This window comes from Orcinus orca, chromosome 20 (assembly GCF_937001465.1).
Source record: "Orcinus orca chromosome 20, mOrcOrc1.1, whole genome shotgun sequence".
NCBI lineage: Eukaryota > Metazoa > Chordata > Mammalia > Artiodactyla > Delphinidae > Orcinus > Orcinus orca.
In genome coordinates, this window is record NC_064578.1 from 4,133,088 (window position 1) to 4,152,727 (window position 19,640).

The 19,640-nt window shown below is 53.3% G+C and overlaps 1 protein-coding gene across 4 annotated transcripts in view; it reads right to left on the minus strand.

The window, feature by feature from the left end:
* Window positions 1-14,772, minus strand: part of CRISPLD2 (cysteine rich secretory protein LCCL domain containing 2) — an 85,093-nt gene extending 70,321 nt beyond the window's left edge. For 2 of the 4 annotated variants that reach the window (XR_004477017.2, XR_004477018.2), the window contains exon 1: window positions 14,523-14,772. Coding sequence is in view for 1 of the 4 variants with exons in the window: in XM_012536846.3 (XP_012392300.2) it covers window positions 14,523-14,744 (222 nt within the window). In the remaining 3 variants the exon portion in view is untranslated. The remainder of the gene's footprint in view (window positions 1-14,522) is intronic. The other 2 variants (XR_004477016.2, XM_012536846.3) reach the window with 2 other exon arrangements.
* Between the last annotated feature and the right edge of the window lie 4,868 nt (window positions 14,773-19,640).

Here is a 19,640-nt window from a genome sequence, read left to right on the forward strand (position 1 = left end):
CATGTACTATACGTGTATGTACATATATGTATACGGTGCGTGTGTGTGTGCGCACGTGCACCTGCATGTGCTTGTATGGTAAAACCAGGACTGAACAGACCAAGTTCATGGTGGTAGACGATGCCAGGGTGAGGTAAATTGAACCGGGAAGGAGAATATGAGGGAACTCACCTTGATGTCTAACATATTGTTTCTATTAAAAACCTCGGGACTTCCCTGGTGGTGCAGTGGTTAAGAATCCACCTGCCAATGCAGGGGTTTGAACCCTGGTCCAGGAAGATCCCACATGCCGTGGAGCAACTAAGCCCGTGTGCCACAACTACTGAGCCTGCGCTCTAGAGCCCGTGAGCCACGACTACTGAGTCCACGTGCCACAACTACTGAAGCCTGCGCACCTAGAGCCTGTGCTCTGCAACGAGAGAATCCACCGCAATGAGAAGCCTGCGCACCGCAACGAAGAGTAGCCCCGCTCCCCGCAACTAGAGAAAGCCTGCGCGCAGCAACGAAGACCCAACACAGCCATAAATAAATAAATAAGTAAATTTATCGAAAAAGCAAATTCTCAAGCAAATATTGCAAAGTGTAAGCTCTGTTCACGCTGAGTGGACAGGCTGAGTTGGCAGGAATGTGATGTAGTCACCAGAGGAGGGTGTCCTCGGGGGCCGGACATCGGTGGTGAGCGCATACTAGCCTTTGGACTTGTCTACTTTAAACTTTTTAAAATATTAATGAATAAAACAAAGCAAAATCCCAAAGCATGAAAGGACAGTGAAACCACTGCTGGTTCCAAGTGCATTCTCCTGGCATGTTCTCCTGAACAAGGGTGACCTTACTCTGGAAGACTTGGTCGGCCGCCTTCACTCTGAACATTCAAGGGCCTTGCTTGGTCCATGGGCCGCAGGGTTCCCTCCAAGGGTCCAGAGACAACTGATGAAGCCTCAGCTGGAGCTTCAGAGTTGGGAGAACCATGGGGTTTGTTTGTTTGTTTGTTTGTTTATGGCCACACCGCGTGGTTTGCGGGATCTGAGTTCCCCAACCAGCGATTGAACCTGGGCCTTCGGCACTCAAAGCACAGAGCCCTAACCACTGGACCACCAGGGAATTCCCAACCATGGGGTTTAGTCAAACCTTCCCACGGGGAGAAACACAAGTGAAAAGAGGCGTTTCTCCAAGTGGCTTCTCCACCTTGACACAGTCGCTAGCCTGGACCACACCAACTTGTCTTGGGTTGGGCCATGCGGGACATGGTGCTGGGCGGCACTACTGGGTCTGAAAACGGTCTGGCCTGGCTGCAGCTCAGGGAGGGTTGGTGGGGTCCACGCTGGGGAGGGGGCAACGCCTGTACCTGGATGGCTTCCGCTAAGTGTGGGCCATAGGAGAACACTGAAGATTTAAGCAGAACTGTAACAGTAACAGGGCTGGCATCTCACATCTACATTCCAGAGCACAGCACTGGGCTGGCACACAGGGAAAAAAAAACAGAATCTTGGACTGAGCTGTGTGGCCTGCAAATTCCTGTGTCGAAGTCCCAACCCCCAGCACCTCAGACTGTGACTGTATTTGGAGAGAGGGTCTTGAAAGAGGTGCTTAAGTTAAAATGAGGTCATATGGGTGAGCCCTGCTCCAGTATGACTGGTGTCCTTATAAGAAGAAGGGATTAGGACACAGACACACACGGAGGGACGAGAGTGTGAGATACAGCAAGGAGACCGCCGTCTACACGCCAAGGAGCAAGGCCTAAAAGAAACCAGCCCCGCCGACACCTTGATCTTGGACTTCCAGACTCCAGAAGCGTGAGAAAATGAATTTGTGTTGTTTAAACCACTCAGTCTGTGGTACTTTATCCTGGCAGCCCTAGCAAACTAATACAAGCATCAGATAATAAGCGAGGAGAACTGTGTTCTAAGTATCCCACTGGCAGCTGTATGGAAGAGGGTAAGGGAGGAGCAGAGAGGCAGATGGGGAGGCCAAGGGTGGGATCGTGGCTGGAACCTGGGCAGTGGCGATCGGCGCTGTGTCACAGCACAAGCCCATCGGCCGAGGCGACTTGGCCGGGGCCCCGCCAGCCTGCCTTGGCCTTCAGCCCCTTGGCATTCAGCTTCCACTGCCGAAACAGCTCGATAAGAGCCTAGGGAAAAAGCACTTCAGCCCCCTTTCCATCTACAATTTAAAAGAAACAGACTCACAGACATAGAGAATAGACTAGTGGTTGCCAAGGGGTAGAGGGGATGGCGGGTGGGGTGGAGTGGGCGTCTGGGGTTAGCAGATGCAAACTATTATATAAAGAATGGATAAACAACGAGGTCCTACTGTATAGCACAGGGAACTACATTCAATATCCTGGGATAGGACTTCCCTGGTGGCGCAGTGGTTGAGAGTCTGCCTGCCGATGCAGGGGACGCGGGTTCGTGCCCCGGTCCGGGAAGATCCCACATGCCGCGGAGCGGCTGGGCCCGTGAGCCATGGCCGCTGAGCCTGCGCGTCCGGAGCCTGTGCTCCGCAACAGGAGAGGCCACAACAGTGAGAGGCCCACGTACCACAAAAAAATATATATATATCCTGGGATAAACCATAATGGAAAAGAATATGAAAAAGAATATATATTTGTATAACCGACTCACTTTGCTGTACAGCAGAAATTAACACAACATGATAAACCAACTATACTTCAATAAAATAAATTTAAAAAAAAAGTTTTCCCAATGAGACACACACACTGCCCACCACCACCAGGGGCTTTCCAATGATACGTACAGGCCCCCACCAGGGAGGCCAGCGGGGCTTACATGGAGGGAGATCTACCGCAAGCCCGTTGCTGCACTTCTCACTTCACCCTCCCGATGATTCAGAGGTTTGGGCTCTATTGCTCCCATTTTACAGGTGAGGAGACTGAGGCCCCTGGAGTGTCAGGAACCTGCCCAGGGTCACACAACTGCAAGCAGAAAACCCGGGGCTGGAACGCAGCTCCGTCTGACCTCCAAGCCCCTTCCTCAATGCCACAGTGCCTTCCCAAGGGGTGGGCTTCCTTGGGGATTTCCCGTCACTACCCACACAGGGGAGGGCCGCCCACAAACAACCCAGCACTCACTGCGACCCTCCCTTCCCTTCTCTGCTTCCTGCGCGGACAGTGGGGCTCAGTGGAGACAGGCACCGTGCCCCACCCCAGGTAGTGACTCTGTCGAGAAGGCATCCATTTGTCGCCCCCAGGGGAATGAAACATTTACATCATGGTTACATCTCACCAAGATACTTCCCGTCATGGGGCTTGGCACCCACCCAGTCTCTATCTGCTGACGTACCTTTGACTAAAATATGACGCCCGCACCGACGGACCCTCTCTGCCGGGCACCCTCCAGCCGTCCTAAGGTTCCCGAGGGGCTCACACTTCAGGGGGTCACCCCGAGCTCCCTTCTGTTCCTGGAGACGGAGGCCCACACTCCCCAGCTCTGCACTTTTGTCCCTGCTTTCTCCTAGGGTTGCCAAAGGCAAGCTTCATTTCTAGAGAAGCCCTTCTCCACTCTCTGTCCCTGGCCTCCTGCCAAAAGCCCGAAACACCCGCGTGGACGGCCGTACAATTCACAGAAACGCCGTCTGGGAGACATCGTCTCCTTGGCCCTAGTTGCAAAACCCAGCCCGGAAGACCACAAACAAGATAACGGCGCCAGGGTCCCATAAGCACATACCAGGGGGCGGGGAGGGGACCAAGAAAGCTTTCACGCCCCACGGTCAACGTCCAGACCCAACCTGGGGTCAGATTCCTGCAGCACAGCCTCAGCTTTCAGATGCACTTGGACCCTGGCTGTTTTCTACCCCATTTTCTGGAAAACAAAAACTGAGCCCGGGAGACGTTATGTGGTATCTGTGAGGTCGCGGGTCTGGTTTGAAGTGAAACCAAGGCTTGAAATCCAGCTTTCTGGAAGCGTGGGGAACTCTGAGCACGTGGGTGCTGCAACGTCAGCTCTGCCATCACCCCTCTACCCCGGCTAAGGCTCTGGGGACATTTAGGGCATCCACAGCCCCGCATGTCCGCCATCTAGCCAGGGGTCTCCTCAAGGGCTAGCTCCTGGGGGACGCTGCCGCCAAATTCAACTCTCAGGAACGAGAGAAAGAAAGAGAACGTGGTTGGAGTTCGATGTCATCCCGCCTGGGCTGCCTTCGCCTATGTTTAAGAAAGCCTGCCAGAAAGATGACTCGTAGGACGGAGCCCGCCAGCCGTCAGCCCCGAGACCGTGCCAAGCTCTCTGCTTCTGCACATGCTGTTCTCGCGGCTCATCTCATGACCCCAGCCTGCCCCTCCCCCGCCCGGGTCCCGCTGATGAATGAAGTCCTGCTCGTGGGTTAAGACACAACTGCAGGGTCGCTGCTTCATCACGGCCCCAGACCTGTCCGCCTTGTTCACCGCTGAACCGTCAGTTTCTGACCTCGTTGGGACGAGGAGATCCGCACATTCACTACGTAAATATTTATTGAACACCACTGGCGCCTCTGTGGGTGAACAAGACTTGACAGGTCTGCACGTGTGATTCAGCTCCAGGAGGCTTCCAGAAAGTGACGACCCTTCAGCTGAGTCTTCACTGCTGAGCGGGGACGGATCAGCCTGCAGGGGAGGGGGCAGGCCAGGGTCAAGGGACGAGCCGTGGTACGAGGAATGATGGAGATGAGGAACACGAGTGTTACAGTATTACAGGGCTCGCTACGAGGTCTATGGCTAATAGTACTGGCTATGACGATAGCGATGGTGATGCTAAATGCTCCACAGATGCACGGTGTGGAGGGATGTGGGGAAGGCTGGGATTAATAATGGGGAACACAGTGAAAAGGCTATTCTCTCTTCACCACATTATTTCAAAGCCCCACCTCTGGGCTTCCCTGGTGGCGCAGTGGTTGAGGGTCCGCCTGCAGATGCAGGGGACACGGGTTGGTGCCCCGGTCCGGGAAGATCCCACATGCCGCGGAGCAGCTGGGCCCGTGAGCCATGGCCGCTGAGCCTGCGTGTCCGGAGGCTGTGCTCCACAACGGGAGAGGCCACAACAGTGAGAGGCCCGCGTAACGCAAAAAAAAAAAAGCCCCACCTCTGCTTTGAGACAAAATCTAATTTTTAAAACTCCAATAAATGTCTTAATGCTTGTCGGGGGCGGGGGGGAAGCCCACCCCTAAACTTGAAACATGCTTCGGCTCACTGCATGCCTGGGGCCTTGGACACGTTTTCCCAGCTTTCTGGGGAAGTGGGTTCCGAGACGTCACAGACCGGGTCTGCAGCGTGAATGTGACCAACTGGCCGGGACCTGGATTCACAGTGGTGACAGTCAGCCGGTTCACAGGCCAATGCGGTTGCAGTGCTGGGTCCCCTTCCAGGGCTCAGCTCGGCTGAGTTCACCGGCCGTGGGTGTCAAGGCCTCAGCAGCCTGCCTCCTGTCTGCTCACACTTGCTGCCTTGCCCGCTAAGACTGGGCGCTTCTAGATGGCTGGAACCACTGCTGTGCTGGTAAATGTTTAACAACTGATGCTCGAAAAACCCCAAAATACCCACCCTGATCTGTAGTGTCTGCCAATTCTCTTGGTGTAAATATTCCCACCACGGCAACTTGAAGCCACCAACGTGGGGTCACTGAGCATGGAGTTTCTGGAAAGAGCCTCATGATAACACAGAATGATGTCGTTTTTCCATCACATGCACAGAATAGACATCAACCACCCCAAGGGCAGAGAGAATAGTAAAGCGAGGTAAAAGAATTAGGATGTGCTAAGTTTTGAGTATTTATTACCTTTGTTTTAAATAAGACTTATTTCACTATAAGTTTATATAACATTTAATGTTGGTGGTGTTCACGGGGAGTTATACTCAACATTTTGTAATAACCTATAAGGGAAAAAAAAGTATCTAGAAATACGGGTATATATACATATATGTGTATATAACTGAATCACTGTGCTGTACACCTGAAACTTACACGACATTGTACATCAACGATACTTCAATTAAAAAAAAACAAAATGATGGTTGGGTTGACCTTTTCAGAAACTTAACCACAACTTTTCTGAATACTTAACCACGGGCTCTCACAAGCCGGGACAAGCCAGCATGACCCAGTCGGCCAGTTCCAGCACAGCACTGGCCAACTGGGTCTTATTCAACTTGAATCCTCAGCGCGTATTAACTGCCCAGCAAACACTTATCCCCAATAACCCAGCCAACACTTGATGAGTGAGGGCGAAGCGGCAGATGTTGTTCTGGGTCCTCTACTCCCAGAATCTCCTCTGCACAGACTGATGGGGTCACTGCAATTATGATCCCTATTTTACAGATGAGAAAACTGAGGCTCAACACAGACAAGCGGCTTGCTCACGGTCATACAGAGTGCCTGCATACAGGAGCCTGACTGCCTACCCATCCTGCTCTCCAAAGAGTCAGGGCAGTTCTGACCTGTGCCCCGACGTCAGCCGGACTCAGCGAGAGACCTCGAGGCTAACCCCCAAGCCCAGGGTGCCCCAGGCTCCTCTCTTCTTCAGAAGCACAAGGGAGAACTCAAAACGTGAGCGAGGCCAAGGGCAGAGCAGAGTCAGACCCACAAACCACCCAGAAATTCCAGGAATGAAGTGGTGGCTGGGCGGAGGGGGGCGGGACACCCCAGGCTGTCTCAGGCAGATCCCAGGACTGGGTAAGTATCAGACACCCCAGGGGTGGGGATCTCCCTCCTCCACTGGAGCCAGTTTTCCTTAAACCTTTCTCAACAGAATTAGGGCACGACAATGGAGGAAACAGGCCTTCCCTTCCCTTGCCAACTGCTCTGCCCTCAACCCCACAAAGATAGACACTAGGCTTAACAAAAATGCCACCCCACCCCGCCCCGCTGCAGGCACTCTTTCCTCCTGTCCCCTCAGCCAGAGATACATCCTTATGGGACACACAGGGCAATATCTCGGGATGCTTACTTGAACAAATACAATATACAAAACCCATTCAGGTTTTTAAATACTACGCTGAGAATATACACAATTCTGAACAAAAAGAGAACGCTCCCTCAACAATCATTTACTTAATCTACTCTGTGTGAAAAAAAAAGAACTAAAAACCAGGTTTGTTCAGTGCAAGCCAAGATAATATATGAGAAGCCACTTCAAAGTGACCGGATAATAAATTAATATGTTCTTAAAATACCCAGTACCTAACTCCTGGGGCCCCTTTCTCCCTTCTTGCAGATGTGTGGATGCTTCCTTGGAAACAATGCTCCCAGCAAAGCTTTAGATAAATGACAGGAAACCTCCACCTCCAAGGGACAAGAAATCAAGGACCCCCAGGAGGCAGCGTCGATAAGCGTGGACATGGGGTCAACCCCAGTTCGAATCCTGACTCCACATCATTGAGCTGCGTGCTGCCCAGAGGGTCCCTCAACCTCGTGGAGTCTCCAGTTCCTCATGGGCAAAACGAAGCCCTGAATTTCTCCCAGGGCTGGGGGAGGATTTGCAGAGTATAGAGATGGTGGTTCTAAAGAGCCCAGCAGCAGAGTCCCAGGATCTACCGGTGCTTATGACTGTTCCTTCCCTTCCTCCTCCTGGGTGAATTCGGGCATCCCAGATCATCTCTGCTCCAGGCTACGAGGCTGACAGCACCTGGACCAGCCTCCCACCTGAAATGCATGATTCACTGGTATTGGGTGGTACCTGCAAGGATGAGTCACAGCCTTGAGCCAAGCTCAAGAATTCTATAGCAGCAGGTTATGGAATCTCCACACTGCTTCACAGAGGAACATCCCTAGGGCAACCCTCACACGGCCACGGAGTCCCTGGGATAGGCCAGTGAACAAGCCTCTGTCCCCAGGAATCGGGGGGCGGGGAGGGAGGGAACATCGCAGCAAATAGACGATACAGAGGCTGGAGGAAGACAGCCCTGGGACACGGGATGGTGAGGCTGGGCAGAGGGAGGGGCAGGGACCACTCTGGCTGGGGTGAACTCCAGGCAGCAGGAACCGCAAGCACAAAGACTCTGAGATGGTCACCACCTTGGCTTGACCAAGGAAGGGTGCAAAGCCAGTGTGGCCGGGGAGAAATGGGGTCACAGAGGCGAGCGGGGCCAAGCAGCCAGGGGCCTTGGGGGCCATGACAAAGATTTTATTCTAAATGCACAGAGGCGGAACTTCCCTGGTGGTCCAGTGGTTAAGACCCTGCGCTTCTACTGCAGGGGGTGCAGGTTTGATCCCTGGCTGGGGAACTAAGATCCCGCGTGCCATGTGGCATGGCCATAAAATAAAAACAATAAAAAATTTAAAAAATAATTGCAAAGAGGGGTGTGTGTGTGTGTGTGTGTGTGTGTGTGCATGCGTGCGTGTCGGGTGCAGGGCAGATGAAGCCGATGGTGACAGGGTCTGATTTATGCTTTGAGAGCCTGGCAGATGTAGCACTGCAGACGAAGCTCACAGACATAACACTGAACCAAAGCCAGACTCCAGTGATGAAACAGGCATGGTTCATTTACGTAAAGTTCAAAACCAGGCAAAACCAACCTATACCGTCAGAAGTCCGGAAGTGGTTACTCTGGGAGGTGGCGCTATGGGAGGGTTCCTGGGGGACGGTCAGGCTCTGTAGCTCTGGGGCCACAGCACGGGTACGCGCACTTGGAGAAAATTCATCCCCCGACGCACGAATGCATGTGCGTTCTTCTCTAGCATGTTGAACTTTAATAAAAAGTTTAAGAGAAATTTAAAGAAGTTCTGGCTTCTGTTGGAAGAACGGCTCCAGAGAAGCTGGAGAACAGATTATGCAAGAGAAAATCCTCCAGGGCTCCCCCAAGGAGGCTCCGCAATGAGACAAGTCCGGGGCCGGGTCTCCTACAGCCCTTCAAAGTGAACTTGAAGGTGCTGGAGCCCAGATAAAGCTCCGTGCTGCCAGAGCCTCCCACTTGGGCCAGACACCGACTCTCCCAGACAGGGCCCAGTTCATCCCCCGTCTGAAGGGCACTTTGTCCAACGATGCCAAAGCCGAAAATATCTCAGTCCCCGGGAAGCCCGGCCTTGAAGGTTCCCGGGAATAAACAGTGTTTTTACAGCAGCCCGTGCTTCCCCCATGAGAACAGACTGGCTGTGTTGGGAGCCGGTTTGGGGGCGGGATGGAGAGGTGCAGCGCACACGTGCATACACACAGATGTATTTTAAATGCTGGGAGGGAAACAACCCATTCTTTCACAGGGGCCGCTTAGGGGTTACAAACAGACGGACTTCACAAGCTCCTGGGCACGCGGGGCTCTAAATACAGGCGGAAGGAAAAGGCGGGAATCCTCAGGACACTTGCTCGGGCCCCAGAGCAACGGGTGCCAACGCCGAGCGCTCTTCCAGAAGAAAGTCCTAGGCGCACGTCAAGAGCTTGTTCTCAGGGGCCTCGGCTCTGGACAGAAGAGGTCATTCTAGCTCCCAAGCCACTGGCTCCATTCTCGCCACGTGATCTGTTTCTGGTCACACCAAGTCCTGTAAACAGAACCTTCTGCCCCCATCAGCCAGCCCCGCCCACCCCATTCTGGGGCCGGGGCCCAGGGCAAGTCTTCTCAGCTTTCCAGGGCAATGGGTCCCACCCTGGAGCCCGCACCAGAAAGTGCTGGAAGCCGCGTGAAAACGCAGATTGCCGCCCCCCCCCCCATAGCTCTAGGAGGCCTGGGGCAGGGCCTGAGAATCGGCATTCGGACGAGCTCCTGGGAGCCGCTGCTGGTCCGGGGACCCCACTTTGAGAACCGCTGCTCTAGGTGGTAACAGCCTCTCAAATCTTCTCACGCCGCACCTCAGTCCAGTGTTTCCCGAACTCCAGCCCTTGGCACACCCCCTTCCCCAAGCTTTGCCCACCTTCCTACCATCTCCCTGTTCTAGTTCACACTTCGTATTTTATTGAAGTTGGCTTGCTTTGGGGGTTCAAAGAAATTTACTTTAAAAAGGGAACCTTCTCTCATCGGCAGGTGCAGAGAACCTGAGGCTAGAGGAAAACGGAGCATGAGGAAAGCGGAAGAGAGTTGGGGCCAGGGGCGTCACTGTAGAGGGCGCTCTCTGTTGCAGCGAGGTTAGGGTGGGGAGGCATTCGGGGCAGAAAGCACCCCCTGAGACGGTCGCCTCGCTGTGACACAGAGGAGAGAACAGCGCCTGGGTGGGAGGCCTTTGCTGCTGGGTCACTAGACACGCTCAGTCACCTCGGGGACCAGCAGGATGGGCTCCCCACACTTTGGGGGATACTGCTCATCCCACAGTGATCTGTTCTCAAGTACAAAGGCCACCCTGTGACTCTCCTGTGCCCCGCAGCCCAGAGCGGGAAATCCAAGCTCAGTACCGCTGACCCCACCGCAGGGCAGGCTCCTCCGCCCTGAGCCTGACCCTTAGACCCCAGACACCCTGAGCTTGTCATTCTCAGGGTGCCAGGACCCTCCCCTCCTCCAGGCCTTTGCACATACCTGGTCCCTCCCCTTGGTGTACCCCCCAACATCTCCCCCGCACAACGTCACCTTTCCTTGCCAGGGAATACTGCCTCCTTGCTCTAAAAGGACTTCTAGGATCTTAGCAAGTCAGCCTCAGCAGTTGCCGGCTGAATGCCAGTTCCCAGTTCTAGAGAGATCCAGGAGTTTTTTTTTTGTTTTTTGTTTTTTTTTCCAAAATGGCATATAATCAACTTTATTCATAAGTTTTTGGAAATTTACATCTATCCAGGAGTTTTTCAACACAAAAGAACCTCAGGGCGGGGTCCATTCTGGGACACCTGACTGCAAACAAAATGGAAGCTGGATTCTTTTCCCCTTCTGGGATTTCACCATTCTGTATTCACCGTGGGATGCGATCCAGAAACTTGGACTGAAAATGTGGGATTTCATAATTTATATTTTTAAAAAATGATGGTCCAAAAGTTGCATAATCCTCATTAGGACTTTCCTTTTTCCCCTAAATCTGTGGTTTTTGTCTAAGCTGACACAGCATTTGAGACAATCAGAGAAGATATATCTCCCTCGGGCTGTAGCGTGAGAAACTGTCTATCCCCACAGCCTTGAAGAGGGGGTGTCTGTCGGTGAGTACCCACAACTGCACAGCCTGGGGTAGAAAGCTGAGCTCCCCCAGGGCAAAATCTCTGACACGAATCTCTGTCAGTTGCTCTCCTGGTGCAGAGGCAGGGGAACTGTGGACACCTCCCCCCAAACACCCAGACGCCAGATTCTCATTCCTGAATGAGATGATCTCAGTTGATGTTTCTTCAAGAGGGAAGTCAAGAAAATGGGACACGTGTTCCCTTAATACCATGTGACCCAGCTATTCTGCTCCTAGGCGTAGACCCAAAACAACTGAAAACAGGTGTACAAACAAGACTGTGTACACAGATGTTAACAGCAGCATTATGCACAACAGCCAGAAGGTGGAAATGGCCCAAACTTCCATCAGGGGAAGAAGGGATAAATGAAAGATGATGTATCCATACACTGGAATAGCATTCAGCCATAAAAAGGGATGCAGCACTGACACAGGCTACATCATGAATGAACCTTGGCAACGTTGTGCTCAGTGAGAGAAGCCAGACACAAAAAGCCATATACTGTAGGATTCCATTTATATGAAATGTCCAGTATAAGCAAATCCAGAGAGACAGAAAGCAGATGAGGAGTTGCCAGGGGCCGGGGAGGACAGACGGGGAGTGATTGCTAATGATGGTTATGGGGTCTCCTTTTGGGATGACGAAAACGTTCTGGAATTAGACAGTGGTGACGGTTGCAGAACACTGTTAACGTACTAGATGCCACCCAACTGTGCACTTTAAAATGTAAAATTTATGTTGACGAGTATTTTACCACAATAAAACCTTTTTTTTCAAGGAAAAAAAGAAAGAAAGGAAAAAGAGCATGGCTGGCCCTACCAACCACGACCCAGATCTGCCTGACCCTCCCTGTTCCAGAACAGAGTGTGCTCCCTTTGGGACTTTATGAGGGGCTCCAGATGCCCTATCCCGTGAAGGTCTGAGAAGCTATTCAGCTCAATGGACTGAGGATGAAATGAAATGACGCCTGTGTTATATTTTCCTTTCTTGACAAGCCATGAGCCCCTTTGAGTGATGCTGGGTTTGCACATCTGGGACTGATCAAAAACCAGTGAGTCTGCAAAAAAAAGGGGGGGAAAAAAGCTTCCTAGGTCGGGAGCAAGCAGACACAGAGGCACCTCCCATACGCAGTAAATTACTCTGGTGACAGAGAGAAGAAATGTTCCAGCTCCCACAAGCCCAAAGAGGTCGGCATTTGGGGGTCCTGCCTTTAAAAGCCAGTTTTCAAATGCAACCTACCACAAACCCCAGATATCCAACGTGAGGTCTCTGAGGGAGGGATGCAGTCTGGGGGCTTTTCAGAAGCTCATGCTCTTCGGCTGAGCTCCAGCCCCTCCCCATCAAGCCAGCTCTCCTTTCCAGATGCAGGACTGTGGGAGCAGCTGGCATTGCTCCGGGCTCCCCAGCGGGGCCCTCTGCACGTTGATACAGGTACCTGTCAGCAGAGTGTATCCCAAGCCCCTCTCCAGGCCCACCCTTAACCGGGGCCAGGGATTCAGAACCCACATGGCAGAAGCCTTGCACAGCAGCGTGCTCTGCGCTGACAGTCCTGTGGCCGGCCACCGGACGGGCATCTTCTTCCAGAATCTCGGGTGGGGTCCAGCCAGGATGGCAGCTCTTCCCCGCTCTGGCCGTGTCACGTGGGGTACATACCTTAATCCCTCTGAGCCTCGACTGCCTCCTTGTAAAAAGCAGGACAGTCCAGCTCATAAAAAAGCCAGCAGGACAGGTCATCCATGTAACACCCCAGGCGCGTCTGGGCCACGGTGTGCGCCAGATAAACGTCAGCTGCTGGGAGGATTACAGATGCTCTCGTTACTATCCGTACTCCTATTTTTTAAGAGGCTGTAAAAATCAAAATCACTCTCTTCATTCTCCTCCCTGGCTGCGTCAGCAGGGACGAGGCTGGGGCTCAACTCTGCTGCTGTTTCACGTGGAGCCCCTCTCAAACGAAACGGTTCCTTGTTGAAGGTCAGGTTCAGACGCAGAGTCAGCAGTTGGGCAGAGAAGTACCTTAAAGGAGGCAGGACCCAGCCGCTAAGCGTGTAGGGTAAGTGGACAGAGAGACCTGGGGTGACAGCATCACACACAAGCCAGGGGACCTTGGGCCAGCACGTCACCTCTTTGAGCCTCGGTTGCCTCATCTGTAATGAAAACCTAGAGGCCTCGTGCCCAGGTGTGTTGCAGGTAAAGACGACGGCAACGGCCCTCAGAGCCAGCACACCAGCAACACAGCTCCCACACCTTCTGCTCCTTCCCCCACGTGCAAACAGCCAGGTCAGGGGCAGAAACCGAAAATCAGGTGCACAAGACAGAGAGCCCTGAGAGCTCCCCTCTGGGTCTATCTGGAGAAGGGGGCACGGCCTTCACCTTGACCTTCACATGGTCTCTCATCTGTCAGGCTCCAGACCCTTGGTGTCCTGACCCCACTGGGGAAGGCAGGCTCACCCTATTCTGCCCGGGCAAGGAGACCAAAGGTTCAAGGTAGAAACTCACAAGCCCACTCTTGGTTGGAAGTTGAGCTGGGCGCCTGTCAGACTCCCAGCTGCTTCTCTTGACCAGAGGAGTAACTCACCTCTGGATAAGAGACACCCAGTTCAAATCGGACTGCGATGAGCAGACGTCAGCTAAGCCCTTCCTGGCTTGTCCACCAGCCCAGCCCTTTCAAGGGAGGTTCTGGGTCTGCACTGCATGAGGGGCTCGCCCTGGCTCTTCCACCTGGGGCTGCAGATCTCCTAGACCCCAGAGCTGAGCCCTCAGCTCCCAGCCGTCCCCCCACAAGAAGTTTATGCAGATATCCACTCTGGTTGAAGAGACCCAGGAACTCTTCCCAGACCTATAGGAACTCTGATATGCCCCACGCCTGGACGCATCCACAGCCACATGGAGCTTTGGAGGCAGACAGAACTGGGTCCCAGCCTCCGCTCTGCCTGGACACTTCACCTCTCTGACCCTCAGGAAGACTACCTGGAAGGTTTGTTCCAAACAAAATCATAAAGGGGCGTGGCCCTGTAAACTTGCCAAGCAGGACGCACACGCCCTTAGGATCACCCCGGCCCTCCACACGTGGGCAGGACACATTCGAAGTCCTGCCACATACACACCATCAGCTTTCTATTTATTGACGCCCACTGTGTACACAGGAACGCAACAGATGTTAGCGAACTGCACAGGTGAGGGAGGAGTACACAGCCTCAGGGAGCACGATTCTGCGGTCAGACGGCCTTTGAGTCCTGGCTCCCTAGCTTGCAGCATGTGAGGTCTCAGCCAACTTGCCCTCGCTGAGCCTCAGTTTCTCCATCTGTGGACGGGCATGCTGCCGAGCACGGTTCTGAGATACAGGTGGCGCGCTCAGCTAAGAGCCTGCACACAGTAAGCCCTAAGAGACGGCATCTGCTCTGGCTATTTCAGCTTCTCGGAGATTGCGGGAGCGGATCGTACGGTGCAGAGAGGAGAACAATTTAAGTCACACTTACCTCCCTCCGCAGGGCTCCAGCCACCTCCTCGCCGGCGTCTTCTGAGTGGAGTGGCGGCAGCGTCAGCAGCAGCACAGGCACAGCGGCCACAGCGGGCAGGTCGCGGGATACTGGACACCGGTGCCGCCGAGAGATGCAGTGGGTCCGAGGACCCTGCGCGCCGCCTCTTGTAGGCTGCCCGGAGCCCCGGGGCCACGCCCCGCGGCGGTCGGCGGCGCTCATCGCGCCGCGCCGTCGCGGCCCCGCCCTTGTACTCCCGGCCTCGCCCCGCCAGGTCCTCCCCCACCGCACCGGCCCCGCACCACCCCGGGAGCCCGGAGGACACCCGGAGGCGCGGGCGCCCGGGGTCGGATGGGGGGCGTCGCAGGGAGCGCGGGACCACCCGCGCCCAAAGAACTCGGCTTGACAAGAGGAGGACGCACTCAGTTTCTCGTCATGACCATAAAAGTATCGTTTCCATTGACAGCTTAACGATGCACCCAGCGCGATGCCAGGCACTTTCCACCAGGGGTGTGCAAATTTACCAAATTCCACTTCTCTGCGGCTCAAGTGGAAAATGGGAAAAGGGAAGCTATCTCCTGTGGATTGCAGCAAATGAAATCAGGAAGGGCGGGGGCTCCACCAACTATGGTGCAGAATATACACTTGCTAATTTATTTCCATCCTCTACGCGCGGATAGAAAACTTCACTCTTGACACACACACACACACACACACACACACACACTCTTGACACACACACACACACACACACACACACAATTTCCAGGGTGCGAATGAAGACAGGAAGACCTTACTGGATGAAGGCAGTAAAGCTGAGGTCCAGGCTAAGCACTTTACCGTCATTATTCCAGTACAGGTTCACAGGAATCCAGTGAGACGAAAATGATCCCATTTCACAGATTGGGCAACTGAGGCTTGGAGAACAGAGTGCCCCAAGTCCCCAGAGGACAGTGCAGTTTAACACTCTAATCAATTGAGCGCCAGAAGCAACTGCCTTTGAGGGATGTAAAGCCAAGGCCCTTGTTGGCAGGGGAAGAAACCAAGGCTGCAGGAGCTAAAGGACTCCCCCGTGCTCCCCACTCAGTCACATAGTGTGGACCTACTGTGTGTTGGTGGTACCCAAGGGCGAGATGGAGCCTGTCCTCACTACGTTGCTTATTCCTGCATGAAGACACCGAATCAGCTCACTCAGAATCGACTCCCCACACACAACCCCCATCCAGTCACTCTGCACCCGCCCCTGTGCTATGCGGGGCGATCTCAGAGTCTGGGGCACCCGGACAGGTCAGAGCACACGGGGCGGGGAGGGGGTGTGGACAGGGATAGGGCAAAGATAAGGGAAGAACCTCAGTGATTGGCCAGACATGTGTGACTCGGATTCAGAAAGCTGGAAGCTCTTGAAGATTTTGGTGCAGCTCAAATGCAGATAAAAAAGTTATCTTTTTTAAACTCATATTACTTTCATTTCTTTTACTTTTCTCCCTTTTCTTAGTTTTTGAAGCATCATTTTCAGCTCAACATCCATTCATCCAATACTTATTAAGCACCTACTATGTGCCAGACTCTGTCCCAAGTACTGGGGCATTTAGTGGTGAGCAAAAGACTGCTGCAGAACAAGTGTCCTCGGTTTGACAAAGAGCAAATCCAAGGGGAGAAGAGATTTGTATTCTTTTTTTTTTTTTTACTTATTTACTTTGGCTGCATTGGGTCTTCGTTGTTGGGTCTTCGTTGCTACGCGCGGGCTTAATATAGTTGCAGTGAGCGGGGGCTACTCGTTGTGGTGCATGGGCTTCTCATTGCGGTGGCTTCTCTTGTTGCAGAGCACAGGCTCTAGGCGCACGGGCTTCAGCAGTTGTGGCACGCGGGTTCAGTAGCTGTGGCTTGCGGGCTCTAGAGCACAGGCTCAGTAGTTTTAGCGCACAGGCTTAGTTGCTCCGCGGCATGTGGGATCTTCCCAGACCAGGGCTTGAACCCGCGTCCCCTGCATTTGCGGGTGGATTCCCAACCACTGCGCCACCAGCGAAGTCACAGATTTGTATTCTTGACGGATGCCTCTCAGGTCCCCAGCCTCACACCCATCATCCTGGCAAACTCCCCACTCCCAGCGGCCCTCTGAGGCTGCTGCTGTCATCATCAGGAAGCTGGGCACAGAGAGGTAAGTAGCTTTCCCAAGGTTACACAGCTCCCTAGTGGAGGAACTGGGATTTGTTTTTTTGTTTGTCTTTGTACTAGGGGAGAAATTTTATTTCACATTTACAATTTCAATTAAACTTTGGTAGAATAGTGACTGTGCATCTGAATCTTAGGAACACTGAGCAGCTTCTTCAGGCCTCACTCACCTCTCACCTGCCAGGCTGGTTCCCTGCTCTCACGCACACTCCCTCCCATCCCAAGGAACTGGGATTTCAACTCGCACTCACCCCCACTCAGCTGCCACCACCGTGTGTACCATGAAACCTGGGGTCCGGGGGAGTGGGAGAAAGTGGTCCCTGCCCCAGCAGAGGGGAAGGGAAGCCACACAGGGCCCAACATTTGGGTTGGGGTGGGAAGGTGTGGTCAGCACCGAAACACCCACAGCTCAGCTTGCTCGGGCCTCCGCCTCCTTTTTGTGGCAACTCTGCAGGCTCCTCACTGGTCCCGGATGGCTCTGGGGACACCTTTCCCAGCTCAGGTGTTCCAGGGGGGCTGTTGGCAGAGCTGCAACCTGAGGGCGCCTCTCTACCATGTCGCCCCCAGCCGAGCTGCCAACTCCTGCCCAGACTGGCAGCCGCTGCCCCAGCGCCCTGCACCAAGGAACTTCCAGACCCCCATCTCCCCTGTTTCTCCTTTCCTCCCCCTCTCTGGTCTCCTCTTCATCTGTGCACCTGCTTCTCGCCTGCTGTGCTGAGAGACGGGATCTGACCGTGCCCAGCACTGCCTGCTGACTTCCATCCAGCAAGCACTCACGCCTGTGACCTTGGCCCTGAACCAGGTGGTCTGAGAACAGGGAGAAGGACTGCCCGCAGTGTGAACCCGCTGGGCATTCTGAGCGACTTCATTTCTCTTTAACATCTCAGTGGGGTTAACACTTCTCAGATGGGATGTTATAGCCACTGGTGCTGTGTAACAAAACATCCCAAAATGTAGTGGCTTAAAACAACCATCTTATTTTCTCATCATTTTGTAGCTCAGGAATCTGGGATGGGCCCCGCTGGATGGTTCTTCCTTGCTTCATTGTGTGGTTGCGGTCAGAGGTTGGCTGGGCTGCAGACTTCTGAAGGTTCCACTGGGCTGGTCGTCCGAGCTGAGTCACCCACGTGGTAGGAGAGCCACGTGGCCTTTCCAGGAAGGTAGTCTCAGGGTAGCCAGACTTTTTACTTCCCCCAGAGCAAGGCTCCCGAGAGAACCAGGCAGAAGATGCGGCACCTTTAGTGGCCTGGCAATGGAAGTCACAGAACATCACGGCTGCCGTACCCTTGGTCAAGACACAGAGCCTGCTTGGAGTCAAGGAGAGAGGGCACGGACCACACTTTTTAACAGGTAGAGATCAAAGAATCTGCAGGCTTGTTTTAAATCCTCTCCGAGTTTTAAAACGGACACGATAGGGAATTCCCTGGCAGTCCAGTGGTTAGGACTCTGCACTTTTACTGCCACGGGCCTGGGTTCTATTCCTGGTCAGAGAACTAACATCCTGCAAGCTGTGCCGCGTGGACAAATTTATTAATTAATTAGTTAAATAAATAAAACAGACACAATATGTGAAAACACACAGACAGTGCCAAGCACCGAGCAGACACTCAGTGAAAGATAATCAATCCTTCTCAGGGAGCTAACTAGTTAGTCCAGGGGAAGGAGGGTCTAGATGGATGTTTGAATCCCGACTCCACCAGCTCTGTGTCTTTGCTCAAGTCACCTGGCCTCTCTGAGCTGCAACTGCCTCCCAGGCTGGATCACCCAACGGGCAGCTTGAGTCTGAGTCTGTAGCTTGTGGGTCGTGCCACCTTCTGGAACCAGCAGAACTGAGTTCAAATCCTGGCTCCTCTACTTCCAAGCCTGGCCTGTGTTCAGCTGCCCATCTGTAGAGTGCGGTGATGATAACAGCATCTTCCTTCTTCAGGGCTGCCATTAAATGGTTAATATATGGAAAACAGAACACGGCCTGGCACTTAGCAAGTATTAGTTAATATTATTGTTATTAGGGGCCAACAAGGTACAGAGAGAGGGGTTTGCTTTCCATCAACTTTTCCATCATTGTGCAATCTTAGACTCTAATTTCCAAAAAATAACATTTGAATTTGAATAAAATGGTGTGTCATGGGCAACATGGGCTCCTGGGAGGTCCCGGATAGGAAAGAACTGAGAGGCACCCAAGAGTCCTCCTGAGAAGGGACTGGCCACTTACATCCTTGGAAATCCCAGCAAAGGATCCCGTTTGTACCCAGGCAGGAGTTAAGTCATGGAGAGTCTGAGACCAAGGAAAAGGCCCTTCTGGTCATAATGAAGCGCGATCTGGAAAAAGGAACGCTCCGGCCTGGAGAGGTTCCACCCCTCTCTCCACTCGCTCTCTTGGAACCAAGGTGGGCTGATGGGAGGACCACCCACGTCTGCAAAACGGTGGGGTTGCGCCAGATGGCATCAAGGTCTTTCCTTCCTATCTCGTGAGGTGGTTGCCATAGAACTAATGGGTCTTGAACTCACACCAACATCTGCTCACCAGTTGTTTTGATTGGCGCCTCTGATTTGGACACCAAGAGCTAAGGCTGTGGAGTTCCAGCTTCTCGTCTGTTCCTGCCACACCCATTCAGCAGCTGCACTGAGCCTCAATTCGGCATCAAAGACCACTAACAATTTGAGTCAAGGAGACACAGGCGTACCATCTTGTGATGGGCACGGCTTAGAAAGAGGAACGAAAAGGACGGGGAAGATGATGACACCTCTGTGTTGACAGGTGCCGATCACGCGGTCCTCCGGGATCTCAGTGGGGTGGATTTGCTTGACTTGTCGGAGAGGAAGGGTGCAAGTGTGAGCTCCACATCTTATGTTGGCAGGCAACTCTTTGGGGGAGGGGGTGTAAATCTAGCGTAAGATCTTGATCAACTGAAGTTGCAAGTAACAGAAACCCACTCAAGTTAGCTT